Source organism: Tamandua tetradactyla, chromosome 15 (genome assembly GCF_023851605.1).
Source record: "Tamandua tetradactyla isolate mTamTet1 chromosome 15, mTamTet1.pri, whole genome shotgun sequence".
Lineage (NCBI taxonomy): Eukaryota > Metazoa > Chordata > Mammalia > Pilosa > Myrmecophagidae > Tamandua > Tamandua tetradactyla.
In genome coordinates this window covers 12,778,217-12,793,623 of record NC_135341.1, presented here as the reverse complement: position 1 = coordinate 12,793,623, position 15,407 = coordinate 12,778,217, and the positions used below count along the sequence as shown (strand labels likewise).

Genomic DNA, 15,407 nt, shown 5'->3' with positions numbered 1-15,407 from the left:
TCGGAATTTTTCAAAAGGAACTTTTCATTAAGCAAGTACCTCTGTTAGGCTAAGCTAAGACAGCACACATTTCTTCTCACAGCTCAACCAAAAACCAGCTTTAGCTCATGTGCGTGGTTGCCTGTGCCTTAGGCTTCACCCTTGTCTTTCGTTAGATCTACACCTCTTCAGACTCCCTGGATACCACTTTCAAGCTCAGGAAGATTTCAAGCCCTTGTGATTTTTTTTAACCCACTATAGGCTCTCACAGTCTACTACAACTGCTTCTTTTCTTTCTTTTTTTTTTTTTTGAGAAAGGATGTTAACTGTACACTTACAACTGCTTTGGCTTCTAGTCTTTGAGGGTAAGGAATACAATAATAAATATTGCAGCTTTTTGAGTATTTACTTGGTGTTAGGCAAATCCTAAACACTGTAGACAGATTATCTCACTTAATTTTCAAAAATCTTGAGGTATCATGATATCTAGTTAACAGATAAGGAAACCCAGGACCAGGAGGTTTACATTTTAAGGATTATATGAGATAAGCATGTGAAGTCTTAGCACAGTGCCTGGTATGTGATTAACTTCTTAAATGAAAACTATTATTATACCGCATAATACATTGTCCGTGCATTAAGAGAAATTTTGTTTGGGGGGGGGGGCAAAGATTCTTTATTCCCAGTAGTCTCAAACCCTTGGTTATCCCCTTCATAGAAAACACTGAGACAATCGCAGCATCCTCTGTTGAGCCCAAAGGAATCAAAGGCATCACACTTTGTGCCGAGAGCAAACTGAAGACCGGAGAGGTGATGTGAGTTGCACATCCAGCCTCTTTCCACTGGCAAAGGTAACTGAGCAAATATGGTTCATCCTGATCTTTATCAATCCTGAAACCAGTGCCTTGCCTTGACTCTTTAGAAGAAGACAGCAGGCAAGGCTGCCTAGGGGCCAAATAGTGAGTGAGGCAGAGATGCTGCTGCTGCTGAAGAAAAGGACCGCTAACACCTACTGAATGTCAACTACCCATCTGGCTTGGTTCTAAATTGTTTTATGAGAGCAAACATTTTACATAACGTGCCCAAGGTCACACAGCCTGGAATAAAATCCCTTCCCTTGTACTTCAGGAATGACACAACCAAAAATGGCCACTAATACATAAACCTGTGGATTTAGAATTCTTCCTCTCAAATGGAATTAGACCCTTTTGCCTGACATGACAGATCTTTAAGTAAGAATTTGGAAATGTTCTATTGTATAACTATAGCCTATTTTGTTTATCCATGTGTCAGTTGATGGACATATTGTGAATAATGCTGTTATAAACATTTATGTACAAGTAAAAAAAAAAAAAATTTGGAAATGTTTAGAAAAATATATTCAGTTAATCCGGGCCACACTCCAATGGATTATGCAGAGGGGATCCTGACTAATTTTGCAGTGAACTTTCTAAAGATATTACCTTTACAGTAGATATTAAATACAACAAATAGAAAACAGATTTGATTGCTTTGGTCTAGAAATAAGAATCACTTTCTTTAAAAGATGGCTGAAAAACAAAAAAACAAAAAGCTGGTTTCCTTAGGTACAGATCTATGCTTGTAAAGTTGTACTCATAAAGTGACAGTATCTTTGGAACTTCCAGTAACCACAGTTTAGCATAGATTGGACTTGAATCTCGGGACATGAAGAAATAAGAATTCCCTGGAAATACGGGGTGATTAACTACCTTGGAAGAACCATAGCAATTCCAAAGAAATAAAAGTTTGCTTTAAAAAAAAATTCATTTATTTCCATAGTAGCAAGTGTACATAGTAGCTAAGTGCCCACCAGTCATTAGGCCTGGATTTGAACTTCAGCTCTAGCACTTTTTAGCTGTGTGACCTCTGACAAGTTACTTTACCTCTATGGACCTCAGTTTCTTCATCTTTAAGAATGGGGGGAAATAATAGTACGTATGTTATAATTAATACATAGACTAGAGCCTGGCACACAATAAGTAATTCTTCAGTGATTTTTAGAAGTGCCTTATAAATGACTACTAATTATGAAAGTTATAATTTCATAGTACAAAATACAAAAAACAGATAAATGAATCAATAAGAGAGAAAAAAAAAGCAAATGTAATACCATTACCTATATACGACACACTGCCAACATTTGGGGCTGGGGGTATGGCTTAGAGTAATTTTCTTAAGAAAAAGTGGAATCATAATATATAGGGTCTTTTGAAAATCACTTTTTAAAATGAAAAGTAAAATTTTGAGTAGAGACCTTTCAACTCTCATTCCAATATTGTTTCCAAATGACAAACAGTACTGCAAACCAACAGCTCAAACACCACCACCCTAATTGGAGTCTTCTGGAAAACCTTTCAACAAAGGACTCGCAAGAGGAAAAGCAAAGGCCCTGGACTAACTTTCACATCGTTCTCAGTAACGGTGGGGAGAAGGCCCAAGGCAGACCAGAACTGAAGCATCACATGCTAACATCAAGGGTTAACAGAATATTTTGATTCTTTTGTTGCCTTCAAAGCATGCCAACTATAGAACAACTTGATTTGCTTTGCATAGCCAATAAGTAGTATCTGTTTCTTTGCATGGAACAAAACTAACTCGATGTTTGTGAGAGTTTAATTGCCAACATCATATTGAGTTAAAGTGAAATAAAACAAAAACCCTAATTTTCAGCCCAGGTTGTGTCCGTAAAATAATATATCCTAACTGTGACTCTAAATTGCTTAAACATGATTACTTTTCACTGCTTTTTCCCTCCTACCACAATGAACACCATACACTGGACTTATTTCCAGTTCAGCTTCTTCATGGTAAAAGACTTTCTCATGAGACTACTGGGGTTAGTGTTAAATATGTCTCAGGAAAAAAACACACAAAAGAGGCTTCCACGGTATCTAGATGGTAACCCTTCCAGGTGTAGCCTGAGTGTTAAGTACAGACACATTCAGAAATTGTAAACTATTTTAACAACAGGACACTTGCCCACATCAGAAGTGGGATAGTCTCTGGAGTCTACCTATATCCCAAGGGTGCTTTGAGAATTCATGAGTTAACATTAGTCAGGCGCTTTGTTTTCCACAGACAAAGTGGAAAAAAGTGGGGAAAGTCTGATGATTCAACCCAACTGCCTTTTGGAGAGTCACCCAAGAGGACCGCAGAGGCGGTGGAAGGGCCACTGTGGGCATCCTTGCCTTCTACAAGAGCAATGTGGCCTTCTGGTTCCATGCAGGCTGATGCTGGCAGAAGCTGCATTATATGTGAGCATGAACACAAGAGTCTGCTGCATTGTTCCCTTATATAGGCAGTGAAGAGGGAATCCCTCTGTGTGCATATTTTCAATTCACATTCCAAAACAGTATAGGCAATGAAACAGACTTTCAGCTGTGATTTATAGGGCTTGATACAACCAGGCCAGGCATTGTGCTAGGACCACGTATCACATTTCCGCAGAATGTGTGTAAGTGAGGGTGCCCTACAGAAACACGTTCTAGTTTTTTTTTTTAATGCCGGTGTGTGTACATATGTTATTGTATGCCTGTGTGCCTTGTATAATGAACATCTACACGTGGTCATGCAAACCCCACCTGAGAATTACAGCAAAAAAAAACCATAAATTTTAGTTTGTTTTTAACTCCTATGTTTCTGGTATGAGCCTTTTCCTGGGCTAGAGGAGGAGGACTCAGTTTGACATAATAAAACCCCTAAGGCTCCTTAACTACATTATACAATATTGAAGACTGGAAGGTATTTTTGAGGAGTACAGATGTACATATAGGTAGACTGCATTACAGCACCTGTCCAATATCTTTAAAGAGAGGAGTGAAATGTTGGCCTCTAATAAATTACATTGTGCACCCCTCACAGACATGGGTATACTGTCCATTAACAGAATATTCATTTTCAGATCTAAAGCCTTCAGCAAAACTGCGAGTGGCACTGATTTGTCCAACGGAATCACTGAGTAAAACATACATACCCATAGAGCCACAGCATTAAAGTAGAGCTTCACAGGCAGGCACAATTAAGCAAAGCGTCTAGAAAAGCCAAACCACGGGAGAACTAATCCTGGGAAATACTGTACCATAAAACTACACCCTACATTAGGTTAGTTCTCAGTTAAAAGCCCAGAAAGTTCTCAGAAAGCAAAAATGGTTCCTGAGCCTTAAGGGTTAATTCAACCGCCTTTAAGAAAAAAAAAGGACATATAATTTCCTTTTACCATAAAACAATGCATTTATTATTTTCTGTATATCTGTTAAAGGGCATGGCTTTCTGAGTGGAAAACAAAACAGAACTTGGTCACATGTTTATTTGCTTCAGCTACTCCCTTCCCCTTCTGATAAATAATCAAACATGCCATCCAGAAAAAACAAAACCTGCGAGCTGGGAAATTTGATGGTCATCAAACAGACTGAGATACCAAGAAAAGCAGCCCACTGTTCCCACACTGAGTTTTCAGCCCCCACACCTACACTAACATCTGAGTAAATACCTTCAGTCACTCTTTCCATTTTCCCTGCAATTACTCCTACTGTTAAACAAATTGTCCTTAAGGCAATCGCAAAACATTATTTTTTTTCTTGCAAAGTAGAACAACTTCTGAACATTAAAGAAGCCAGCACAGCAACACACACACACACATTTATTTTATTTATTTAATCACACTTATTTATTTAAAATGTTTCTTCTATTAGAGGTTAGGACAACTACAGAGCATGTTTCTCTCTCTATTCTAATAGATGCTGTTTTAGATGCTAACACCGAGGGATATTTAGTCTGCGGACTAACAAACAAGGTTCAGAGTAATAACAATTCTCTTAAGATCAAAAGGACAAATTTTCCATTTCCTGTTTATCCCCTGACCAGTACATAGTTAAAAACAAAATTTTAAATAGCGCCTAGTTACCAATTATACTAAAGCTGGGGTCAGGGGTGGGGACAGGCAGTGGGAGACAAGAGGAAAGGCTACATCGGAGAGGAAAAGGTGGAACCCTTTTAGAAAACGTCAAGCCACGTGTTAGAAAAAAAAAAAGTCATTTCAACAGAAAGGACCAAGAGGCAGTTATCACCACAGAGAAAGGAGCAGCCCAAGTCCAAAGGCTTTCCCTGTCATACCGATCGTTCACAATGAAAATTTTGAAGAGTCTCCCAAATATCAAAGTTAACAATCATCGCGGAAAGGGAGGCCAGCTTTCTCCCTCCTTTTGCAGCCCACTCCATTGAAACAATGGTAATATGAATGAGCTAATGACCATGTGTGTTTCAGCAGTCTGACTTTTATTGGCATGAAATTGGTACAAATATCATTAAGACTGATGCACAAATGATGACGGGGTCATGATGCAAACATCAGAGGACAATTCTGCAGAGAGAAAGTCCCCCTTACAAAGGCACTACCCCTACCCTCTCTTATTACCAGTGATAACAGGAAGAAAAAGAAGGCAACACAAAATAATGTCACGATAAGCAGAGAGAGTGAGGTACTAATCTACATTCAGCCTTTAAAACTGTCCTGACAACAAACGGCTGCTTACTGAGGCTGATAATGTCCACAGGCACGTCTGAAAGCAACAGTGAATTAACAAGGAGTTAGAAAGAATCCGTACTCTCAAATCTCTCAAAAGGAAAAAAAAAAAGCCTTTGATGGAGAGAGGAGGGAGAGGGAAATAAAAAGCAGTAAACAAGTTGGATCACCATATTCTGCAGAGAATGTCTGCGCAGGAGCAGATCCCAAGTTAAAAAGTTTAACCCAGTGAAAATGTTCCTTTTTCTCTGGGCACTTACAGAGAAAATGAAGAGTTTGACGGAGTGAGCTCGAACTGTCTGCCTTTGGATTTCCGTCTTCTTGCTGTAGATGGGTTCTGGCTGTTTCTGTGAAGCGGGGGTTGCAGAGTGGTAAAAAAGATGTTTGAATAAACAGGAAGTGCTGTGCGGCTGAAGCACCCTGGAGGAGAAAACACACTGGAACATTGCCCTTCGTAGGCAACCTCAGGGAGGCTTGCCTCCACAGTAGCTGGCTCGGCACTGACTAAATGACAAAGAAACCACAAGAATTCCTCAAGTAATTCTTCACTTTCAAAGTTGAAAGATCAGTTGGAGCTTGCAGGTAATTCTCAAAGTTGCATTTAGTACTTAAAGGAATCTATTAATGCTACACACATCTAAATCACTCCAGGACTGTCAGCAGCGGCACAGCTCACCAAGTGTGCCCTGGGTAGACCAAACTCTAGCCAAACACGGCTCATTCACGTAGATAAACGCAAGCCGACAGGGTTTCGGGAACCCTGCTCTTGATATATTTTTGTGGTGATATTTACATAGGCAGGACGCTTAAAAAAAAAAAAACACGAAAGAAAGAAAATGCAGATTTCGCAGGCTTTGGAGGATATTGTCACATGTATTTTTAAAGAACACATTATATTATCCCGCATTCCAGGGACACGCCCTTGAGCTTGCTTCTGCTGCTTTTTCTTTACATTTTCCTTCTCTGCAACTGACCAAACTACCTGTTTATCTCAAGATGCCTAGCTTACCTCCTTGAACACTCCTTAACCTGCCCCAAACTCATTATCGAAGCCCTGTCTTCTGTCAAGGCAGTACGCTGACAGATAGCGTAAGGAAAAGTAAACTGCTAAAGGCACAGCAAGTCAGCTTGCAAGATAGGACGAGGAGTCAAACAGCCATATTCAATTAAAATTTAAAAAAAGCAGAAAGCAAAGGATTCCTTCTGAAAATGTGTTGCTGTTGTGGCGAAGTTCTTCTGCCACAGAAGCAACTGATTTGTTATTTAGCGTGGAATGCTGGACTGTCATCCAGGTGCTAATACTCGGCTAAAATAACTCATTGGGAGCTGTCAGTGGGATGTTTACATAGGCCCCAATCTTTTCTTCATAGAAGGAAATTTTTTACTGGAATTCATCTTCTTTTGATCTCACATTCAAAGCAACGGCAGCTTGATAGACATTCAAGTCTGAAAGCAAATCCAGACGCTGAAGATAAACCGCCAGAATATGACAGGCAGAAGCATCTAAAGCTTATAAAAATGAAGAGAACAGCATGTCGCCCGAGTATTACAATAGCAGAAATCAAGAGACATATTAGGTGGAACTGATCAGCCACAAAAACAGTTCAAAAGGCAGATCACAGAAACAGAGCACTAGGCTAGAGAAAAAAAAATGGGAAAGATCTGGCTTAGTGTCTCACCTCCCTTCTGAGCCCCACAGAGCTCCCACGCCTGCCTCTGCACTTTTAGGAGGGGTGGAGTAGCCAATTCAAATGTTCCTCTCTCACTCAGATGGTCCAGTTATAAATGACTTCCTAGCAATCCATTTCCAAGGTCGCTGGGGAAAGGCAGACCCTTACCTTGTGCAGTGTCCAGCAGGCTGTACTTTATTAGCATCCCCTCTCTCTCTGTTCTGCACTGCAGTATCAAAATGCACATGGCCTGGGCGCCACAAAGGTGGGCGGTCAGGAAAAATCATCTTTCAACTAAGAGCTTTAAGTTGTCTGAGAGGGGGCTAGAGAGCTCTAAGCAGCCAGTTCCCTAAAATGGCTAGTCGCTGAATGAACACAAATGCTCCAGCCTCCATCACACAGACAGACAGATGCATGAAATCCTACAGGCACAACTGTTCAACATCTAGTAGCTTTTAAACCAGTTGGAGGCAACCCCCTAAAGGAATTCTTGCAAAACTTTGTCAAGAGTTCACAATTTTTATTTTAATAAACCTCTTATTTTAATTAAACTCAGTACATATAATGAAAAAGTAGTTCTCCTAACAATTTTGCACTTCGAGCTGTTTGTTAACAAACAATGAATGGGAACAGGCAGCTTCAGGTTAAAGGGCAACAGAATTCCACATTATAATTTAGCCTGCGGTTATTCCTGATTGTGAACACCCTCTGGGACTGAAAAGCAAGATCTTCTTTTGCAGCATGCATGGATTTTTAAAATTAGTCGCCCCTCCCCCCCTTTTGCATAATAAACCAAGGGTAAAAGGTGGATTTAAAAATGTACTAATCAATTTAAAAGGAAGGCTTTCATCAGTTTAGGTCTGGGTAGCTAAATTACAAATGTACAAAGCAAGCACAAGAAACAAACAAAAACACTACTGGATTCTAAGATTGTTTTGTAAGTCCCTTTTTGCCATGCCTAAGTAGCTATCTGATGTATTAAAGCTGACTCTATCTTTAAACCTTACCAGCCAATTTAGTCTGTTAAAGTCACCACCATTATTCTCTAACCTTAAAAAAACTAAAAACAAAATGGAAAACCAGAAAAACAACTGCTTTCAAGACTTACTCCAAAAAATGTCCCAGCTAAACATTACATGTTGTTCTAATGATTACTTTTATCCAAAATAGGGACGTTTATGGTATGAAAGAGAAATGCAAATTCCCTTACACATTATAAAATATATTCTTCCTTTAGAAAGAATGCTGTCACTAGCCTTGTAATGCAAGGAGCAGCAACACTTTATTTCTCATGGCCATTAAAAGTCATTTTTAAATCTGCCATGTATAAAGACCTTCATTAGTATAATTAAATAACTGTTGGGTTTTTTTTAATATAAATAACTTGTGATATGTCATTTAAAAACCTCATAATAACATCATTAAGGAGCTACCATTTTTAAAAGAGAAATTGTCTGCTCACGGCCATGGAATAGTAAGCCATGCTCTAGGCTTCTTCCTCTTTCCCTTTCAGACTTCTCTTGGACTTGAATGTCACCATAGACCTTGAATCCTTCAATGTGAAATGGCTTCACGCTAATTGCTCTAATTGCTTGAAGATGTGCAGGCAGGTGAAACCCGATCCCCATGGCCACTGTAGACCAAGAGCAATACTGGAATGTTTACACAGTGGTTTGATTTTAATAGACAGAAGGGCCGAGTTGAAAGCAGCAAAAACACAACTTATAGGTGACCTCTTAACGTAGTCCTCCTTTAACAACAAAAATAAAGACAACAAAATACAATTTCATGTTCTTTAAAGGCAGTGTCCTAAATGCCAAGGTTATTTGCTTGACTCTTGGAGTGAGTACACAGTGCGTTGCACCTGACATTTACACCAAAACTCTACCCAAAATACTTTTTTTTTTTAACCTTAAAACAAAAAAGCACTTTATATGTCAGTCACCTTACAAACAGATTATGACATATGGTATTTCCTAGTAGGTACACTCATTTAAATTGTAAATAGTATACTTCTCACTACTGCAATAGTCCTTGTCCCTTAACAGGGAAGCTCTGTGTCTCTCTGTTTATCCCTTTGGTTCCCCTGCCCTGCACCCCCATTTATGGAAGTCCTGACCCCGGTACATTCCTGATTGCACTTAAAGTTGAGTCCAAACCCTCTCATGTTAGTGCTTTAGACAGAAGTGCATCCTTTCAGTGCCTTTTGTGCTTTGTTGCTGGTTGGGATGGGGGTGGGGGTGGGGTGGTGCTTATCATCCAGAAAGACTGACGCAGCCACAGGAGTGGCCAAAATAGTTCTTCAACCACAGTGGTCATTCTCCCCATTTATCTTAACAAACTAGGATGGGTACACAGGTTTAAGAATGGCTCCTTCAAGCCCTCTCCTAACTGGACACAAATGTTAAGTAAAGCCAGAAAGGAAATACACCACAGCAAGGCCAAGATAAAAACACAGCGGCACCCAGAAGGTGCCAGTAACAAAAGGAAGCACACAAAAGTCAGAGAGAGGGCTATGTCACGGATCTGAATTTACAGGAATATTTCATATACAGCTAAGGAAACACTGCTAAACAGGAAATAAGAATTAAGCATTTAGTAAGAGGTTAAGCTGGACAATTTAAAGCAATCTAGACACTGTACACAGGAACAGAGAAGCAGGTGATAAATATCCAGTACTACAGCAGGGAGCACTGTCAAAATGCTCCTGCTGCTCAATTGCTTCTACTGTATATTAACTTCCAATGATGAAATACAAAACGCAGAACAAAAGAAAAAAAAGTATTTTTAAAGCTAGGAAACATTGTCAGTTATATAAACAAAGTAATAAATAGGAGCTCTCACTGCCTGGACTATTTGTCCCTAAACACCAAAAGACAAAATAATGAAACCAAAATAACTGTATAGAGAGCATCCTTTTTAATCATAGCCACCTCTCAGACATTTACAGGCAAACACTTATACATTGTTCTAAAAGTTACAATCCCCTATGAAGAGCACACCCCTGCCTTCCTCTCCCCTCCTCCCCACCCCACCCACCCCAAGTTCAAAGGAGGTGGGGGACAAGTATCCATTTAAAGATTAAGTATAAACTAGTCCAAGTCAGAGAGAGGAACACTGAGGGGAAAAAGTAAACAGGCTCCACCCCCCCGCCACCCCCCTAATAGTAACCCTCTGAAAGCGCTGAGCAGGGAGTGCCTGGTACCAAGGGTTGCCCTGTTCCTTGGAGGGGTCAGCAAAGCTATGCTAAACTGACAGGTTCAGTTTATAGCAGGCCAGAACTTTGTTTGGATATACTGGCCTTGCTTACCGCCAGCTTAACAACAGATGGCTAGAAAACTTTCATTATGTTGCACAGGACTGAACTGCAAACAATCCAGAAAACTGTGAAAAGTTTAACTCCCTCTAAACCAATGTGCCAAACCAGGGCTGGGCCAGAGATGCTGGACCTTCTTAGGACCAAATACATGACAATTAAAAGAAAAAAAGTACTTGTTAACTGCCCCAGTCAAATTAAGGCACCAATCCAGAAGCCAAAGCGCCAGCAACCAAGTGTTTAACCGTTCAAAGCCTAGACCTTATAAGGCATTGTATCAACTGTACCTTCTTTATTTTATTTTCCCAAAATGTACTGTCAGACTTTCCCTTTCTTTGGTGAAAGAAAATCTTCCTCCAGTCAGTTCCCAAGCTCCCTTCTTGCCTTCCCTCCCTCTGGAAGTTTGGAGGATACAACCGAATGTGCTCACCCTAACACCTAGATTTAAATATGATTTACCCAAATCTGTATATAATTTAAATATTCATTAAATCGATTCAATCACACGAACCCTATATCTCCTAATGCTCTGAGACAGGTTATAAATGCACCTTCAAAGGTTTAATTCAATTGGCAATCTGAGAGGTCTTATCACTGGAAATGTGTTATTTTTATATTATTCAAGAAATGAACAAATGTGTTTTCCACAAATGTATTTTAGAAGCTACCCTTTCCTGTTATTGAAAGAAAATTGTGTTTATTACTCCTTTAGCATAGTGTAAACTCATAAACGTCAACGGAGAGTACAAGGAAAACTGTCAACTAAATATTGTTTCCTTCATGAGCTGTTCTTCCAAGTCAATTACGCCTTTCAACTTCTGGGGCATTGTGTGATAAACTGGCAGTAAAAATCATTCACATTAATATACCATGGTGCCTTGCCTGCAAAAGGTAATTAAAGAAGTAAATGACTCATAAGAATAGACATATTAGCTGCAAAATGAAAGGCAACTGAGCTGCCACATAAAAATATGTACCATTAAGATACTGCATTTTCATATTCCTGTAATCAGCTTCAGTAGACTAATGCTTATTTAATCCAGTTCTGTGCTAAGTCCATCAACAACTGTTTTTTGCTGTTTTCTCCTTGACTGAACATTATGAGAGCAGGTTTGGAATAAATACTGCAACGAGATTTTTGCATACTCAATTGAAGAACAGGTTTTTACATTTTAAAATCTATTTTTCTTCCTTCGAGAAATACAACAAAAAAAGATCACTGGTGGAAAAAAATATATATATACACGTATACTGCTAGCTAGATGTGTCTCTTTAAACAGCAGCACATTTCAGGGAAATAATATTTGTTTCCATATTCAGTTTCTGACCCATACCACTATCAGCATGGGGAAAAAGTCGTCACGCTGCCTCGTGCCAAAGCTCCTCTCCTTCCTTTATGAAGCCCTCCCTTTTGTTAATAATGTCTTCCATTAACATTAACAGGGCGAGGGCAATTTATTCTTTGGCAGGGATGGAAAGAGGCAAGAAATGATGAGGTAGTTGGCAGGTGGGGTGGCAGGAAAGGATCTCAAGCTTGCCTCATAGCCCTTGAGCCATTTTTCTTCCAGAGGGTTAGCAACCTGATTGGAGAGAAGCTTCTCCAAGAGAACTGAACGGATCCAGCTCTACTTTCAAATCTCTGGATTTCAAATTGACACTTTGCTCTCTTCTTCATATCCCTTTATTTCAGCTCTCCTTTGCCAGGCCAGCCCAGCCGCAGGAAAACATCATCCAAGCGTGCTGAGATTTTTCACTCAAGTTGTCCAATTATTTCTCTGCTTCTAGGATCTCGAGCCCGACCAGTGGGAGAGGCTTATCATTTGCACCGTAAATATTTCTGGGAACATTAGATGCATGAAGTTACATGAAAGCTGGAGAGAGGCCTGTTCTTCACCTGAAAATAAGGGTTCTTTGCTGATAACTGATATGGGCCTAAGGCTTTGCCAATTCAATTTGGGAGTTTTGGCTTTCAATTCGTCCAATACCCACTGCCAGCAGAAGGATGCTCTGCTCGCCCCTTTGCCTTCATACGTGAAAATCAGCCTGTGACACATTCAGGTAGCTACCTTTTATCATGTTTGCCAATTCGCCCACCTGCATTAACACTTAAATGCTTCTGGATGGTGTCCCTGATACATCACAAATCCGAGATTTCTGATTTGCTTTTGGGAAGACTACAGTCAAGTTCCGGATGACTACGTCTTCTGTGCCGTCTTCCTGTCCCTGCTACTGAGTGTGTAAGACATCCCTTTGGCCTTAAAACTGACAAGCAGCCAGCCACGCCCTCAAGGACAGAAGAAGATGTGAGAACTGTGCTGCAAGGACCCTCCACTGCTTATCCTTGAACAGTTCTCAGAACTGCTCCCCGATTTAGGTTCGATCTTTGCTTGTAATATATTATTGCCTCAACATTCAAGTAGACACCATTTGGAACCACAATTAACGAGCTCCAGTCCTTTTACTAATTAAAGAACAAAGGTTCCTGTATGCACAAAATGGTGACGCAGTCCAGAGAACACACGTGGAAAGAGAAGTGAATGCTTCTAATTGCCTCAAAATGGTCTTTTTAATACTTAGGAACATAACAGGATCGGGAAATAGCATTTCCCACATCCTTTACCAATAAGCCTTCACAAAATATTGTTAGCTGTTAATAATACATTATTATAAAAAATGGAAACTTATGAATACGATGCATGTAACCTTTGTATTCACGTGAATTAACCTATATGTGCGAATACAGTGATACATGAATTAGTTTTTAAACATACATTAAAAAAAAGAAAAGTCTCTCCTTTGAAAAAGAAAGGGGAGAAGACAGCTCCTCTATGCCTGATATTCTTCAAACCTCAGCAGATTAGGATTCAAACATGTAATTAAGAAAGATAACCCAAGTTTTTATAGTAATTAGGGGCTATGGTAAATAGGATCCTATCTCTCAAAGGTGTTACAAATATACCCCGCTTCTAAATAACCTGCAATGCTTGGAAAGTATGCTCAGTACCAAGGGCAAAGCTGCTATGCAGTGAGAGAACAGTAAATGACAGACTGGCGTTCAAGTCCATTAGCTGCTATGTGATAGGAGCACATTCGCTAGCACGCGACCTGTGAAAAATCTTAGATCTCTTTAAATCTCTGAATTGGATTACTGCATTAATTCTTAAGAACTGCAATCCTTCAACCAAGTCAAATTACCCTCATTAACAGTGGAAAAACTGCCTCTGCAATAAGTTTAAAAAAAAAAAAGATATTTATTACCTATAATCACTTTTACATTCTTCACCTAGAAATATGATGAACTGATGCCAACAACTTTGAAAACAGCATCCTGCTTTTGCATATTAATTTGAGTTAAAATATAATAAAAATGAAAGCATTTCAATGGCACTAAAATCTTTTTTTCTCATATCTATAGGAAATTTCCTTTCATTATCACGCCCTCCCAGAAGACAATAGCCCCATTTTACAGGAGAGGAAACTGGAACACACAAAGAGACTGAGCAAAATTGCCCAAGTTCTCCCAGTTAATCACAGGCAAAGCAAAGAGTTTCCTGGCCATCCATTCTGAGCTCCTGCTTCTGAGAGTCACGAACTTAAAACATCCCCGTAATACAGGACACTGACTTCTCTAAATCACACCCAGTGAATTAAAAGACAGGTAAGACAAATGAAAAGACAGAAATACAGCTTCATAAGTAGACACGATATCCATAATAAATACAATAGAAGCTGCCTCAATTCTATCCTCAGCACATTTGCTGTTTGTATTTAACCTGCCTTGGGAATTCATCAAGTATGTCCTTTTAGAGTGATAAAAAAAAAAAGAGAGAGAAGGAAATGTAAATTGATTTACTCTGCCCTTGTTACTCTCTAAAATGGTCTCATCTGAAATGTGATAACAGCTTGACCGATTTCAACAACTTTTGGTACTTTATGACAAATGAGCAATTCAAACCCCCTCTGACTGCCATTCCTCTGCTCTTCAGAGACTTCTCTTTTGGTTGAATTACCTCCCAGCACAACTCAGGACAGGAGAGTTCTCCAAACAGGGTCGGTGAGCAATTGCTACAAGGAGAGGGGTGCAGCAGAGTGAGGCAACCTGCAGTTGTTTAAATAGCCTATTTTTACATCATGTATTAAAGAATGGGAAAAGACAAAGAGGCAGAGGTTGCTTTCCAGAACTCACTATTAACCAAAATTACTTCCAAACAGCAATAACAAAACGCTAACTGGAGTTCATAATAGAAACTCAGAGGCACCACAAGCCACCAAAGTGCCTTCATAATCACCAAGCAAAAAAAGATAAATTGTGCTCAGTACAGTTGTATGTGTAATGTATTTATTTCAGCATAAAGATTTGAAAATAGGGATTCTTTAATATATTATGATAAAAATCAATTAAGCAGTATATTATCTCCAGTGATTCTAAAATTTACTGTAACTTTTAAAATACAACACCCCAAAACCATGTGTTGCTAAGATGAGCAAGAAATTCCACCCCAGAATTACAGTCATGGCTAAAATGATATAATCTAATAAAAATAGCACTTGTCAATCTCAGTGTGTGTCAGACATTTGCATACATTTTCCATCTTTCCAATGACCTTTCTAGGTGGGAATGTTCACACCCATCTTCCAGAAGAGAAAGAGAGGCTTAGAGGGACCTGCTGACTTACCCAAGGTCAAAAAGCTTTGAAGTGGGTCTTCAGTTACTAAGGCTGCTTGGAGGTGACAACAAAGCTTAGAGAAAATTAGAGAGAAGCTGCTTAAAGGGGGACTTAGTGAGGAAAGAGAGGCTTAAATCTTGGGGCTTTCAAATTTTGCCAAAAAATCAGGATCTAAACATCAGGCAACCCATCACCTAGAGACAAGGCATCCAACCTGCTACCCACAGGCTTTG

At 39.5% G+C, this 15,407-nt stretch overlaps 1 protein-coding gene across 22 annotated transcripts in view; it reads right to left on the bottom strand.

The window, feature by feature from the left end:
• FOXP1 (forkhead box P1) overlaps nt 1-15,407 on the bottom strand; it is a 613,321-nt gene that overhangs the window by 162,690 nt on the left and 435,224 nt on the right. For 3 of the 22 annotated variants that reach the window (XM_077128703.1, XM_077128704.1, XM_077128702.1), the window contains exon 1: nt 5,782-6,278. The exons of 13 other annotated variants lie outside the window; for them this stretch is intronic. In XM_077128703.1, coding sequence (XP_076984818.1) covers nt 5,782-5,967 — 186 coding nt within the window. In that variant the 5' untranslated portion in view covers nt 5,968-6,278. Of the gene's footprint in view, nt 1-5,781; nt 6,281-15,407 lie in introns of those variants that run through there. 6 more of the 22 variants (XM_077128717.1, XM_077128716.1, XM_077128723.1 and 3 more) reach the window with 5 other exon arrangements.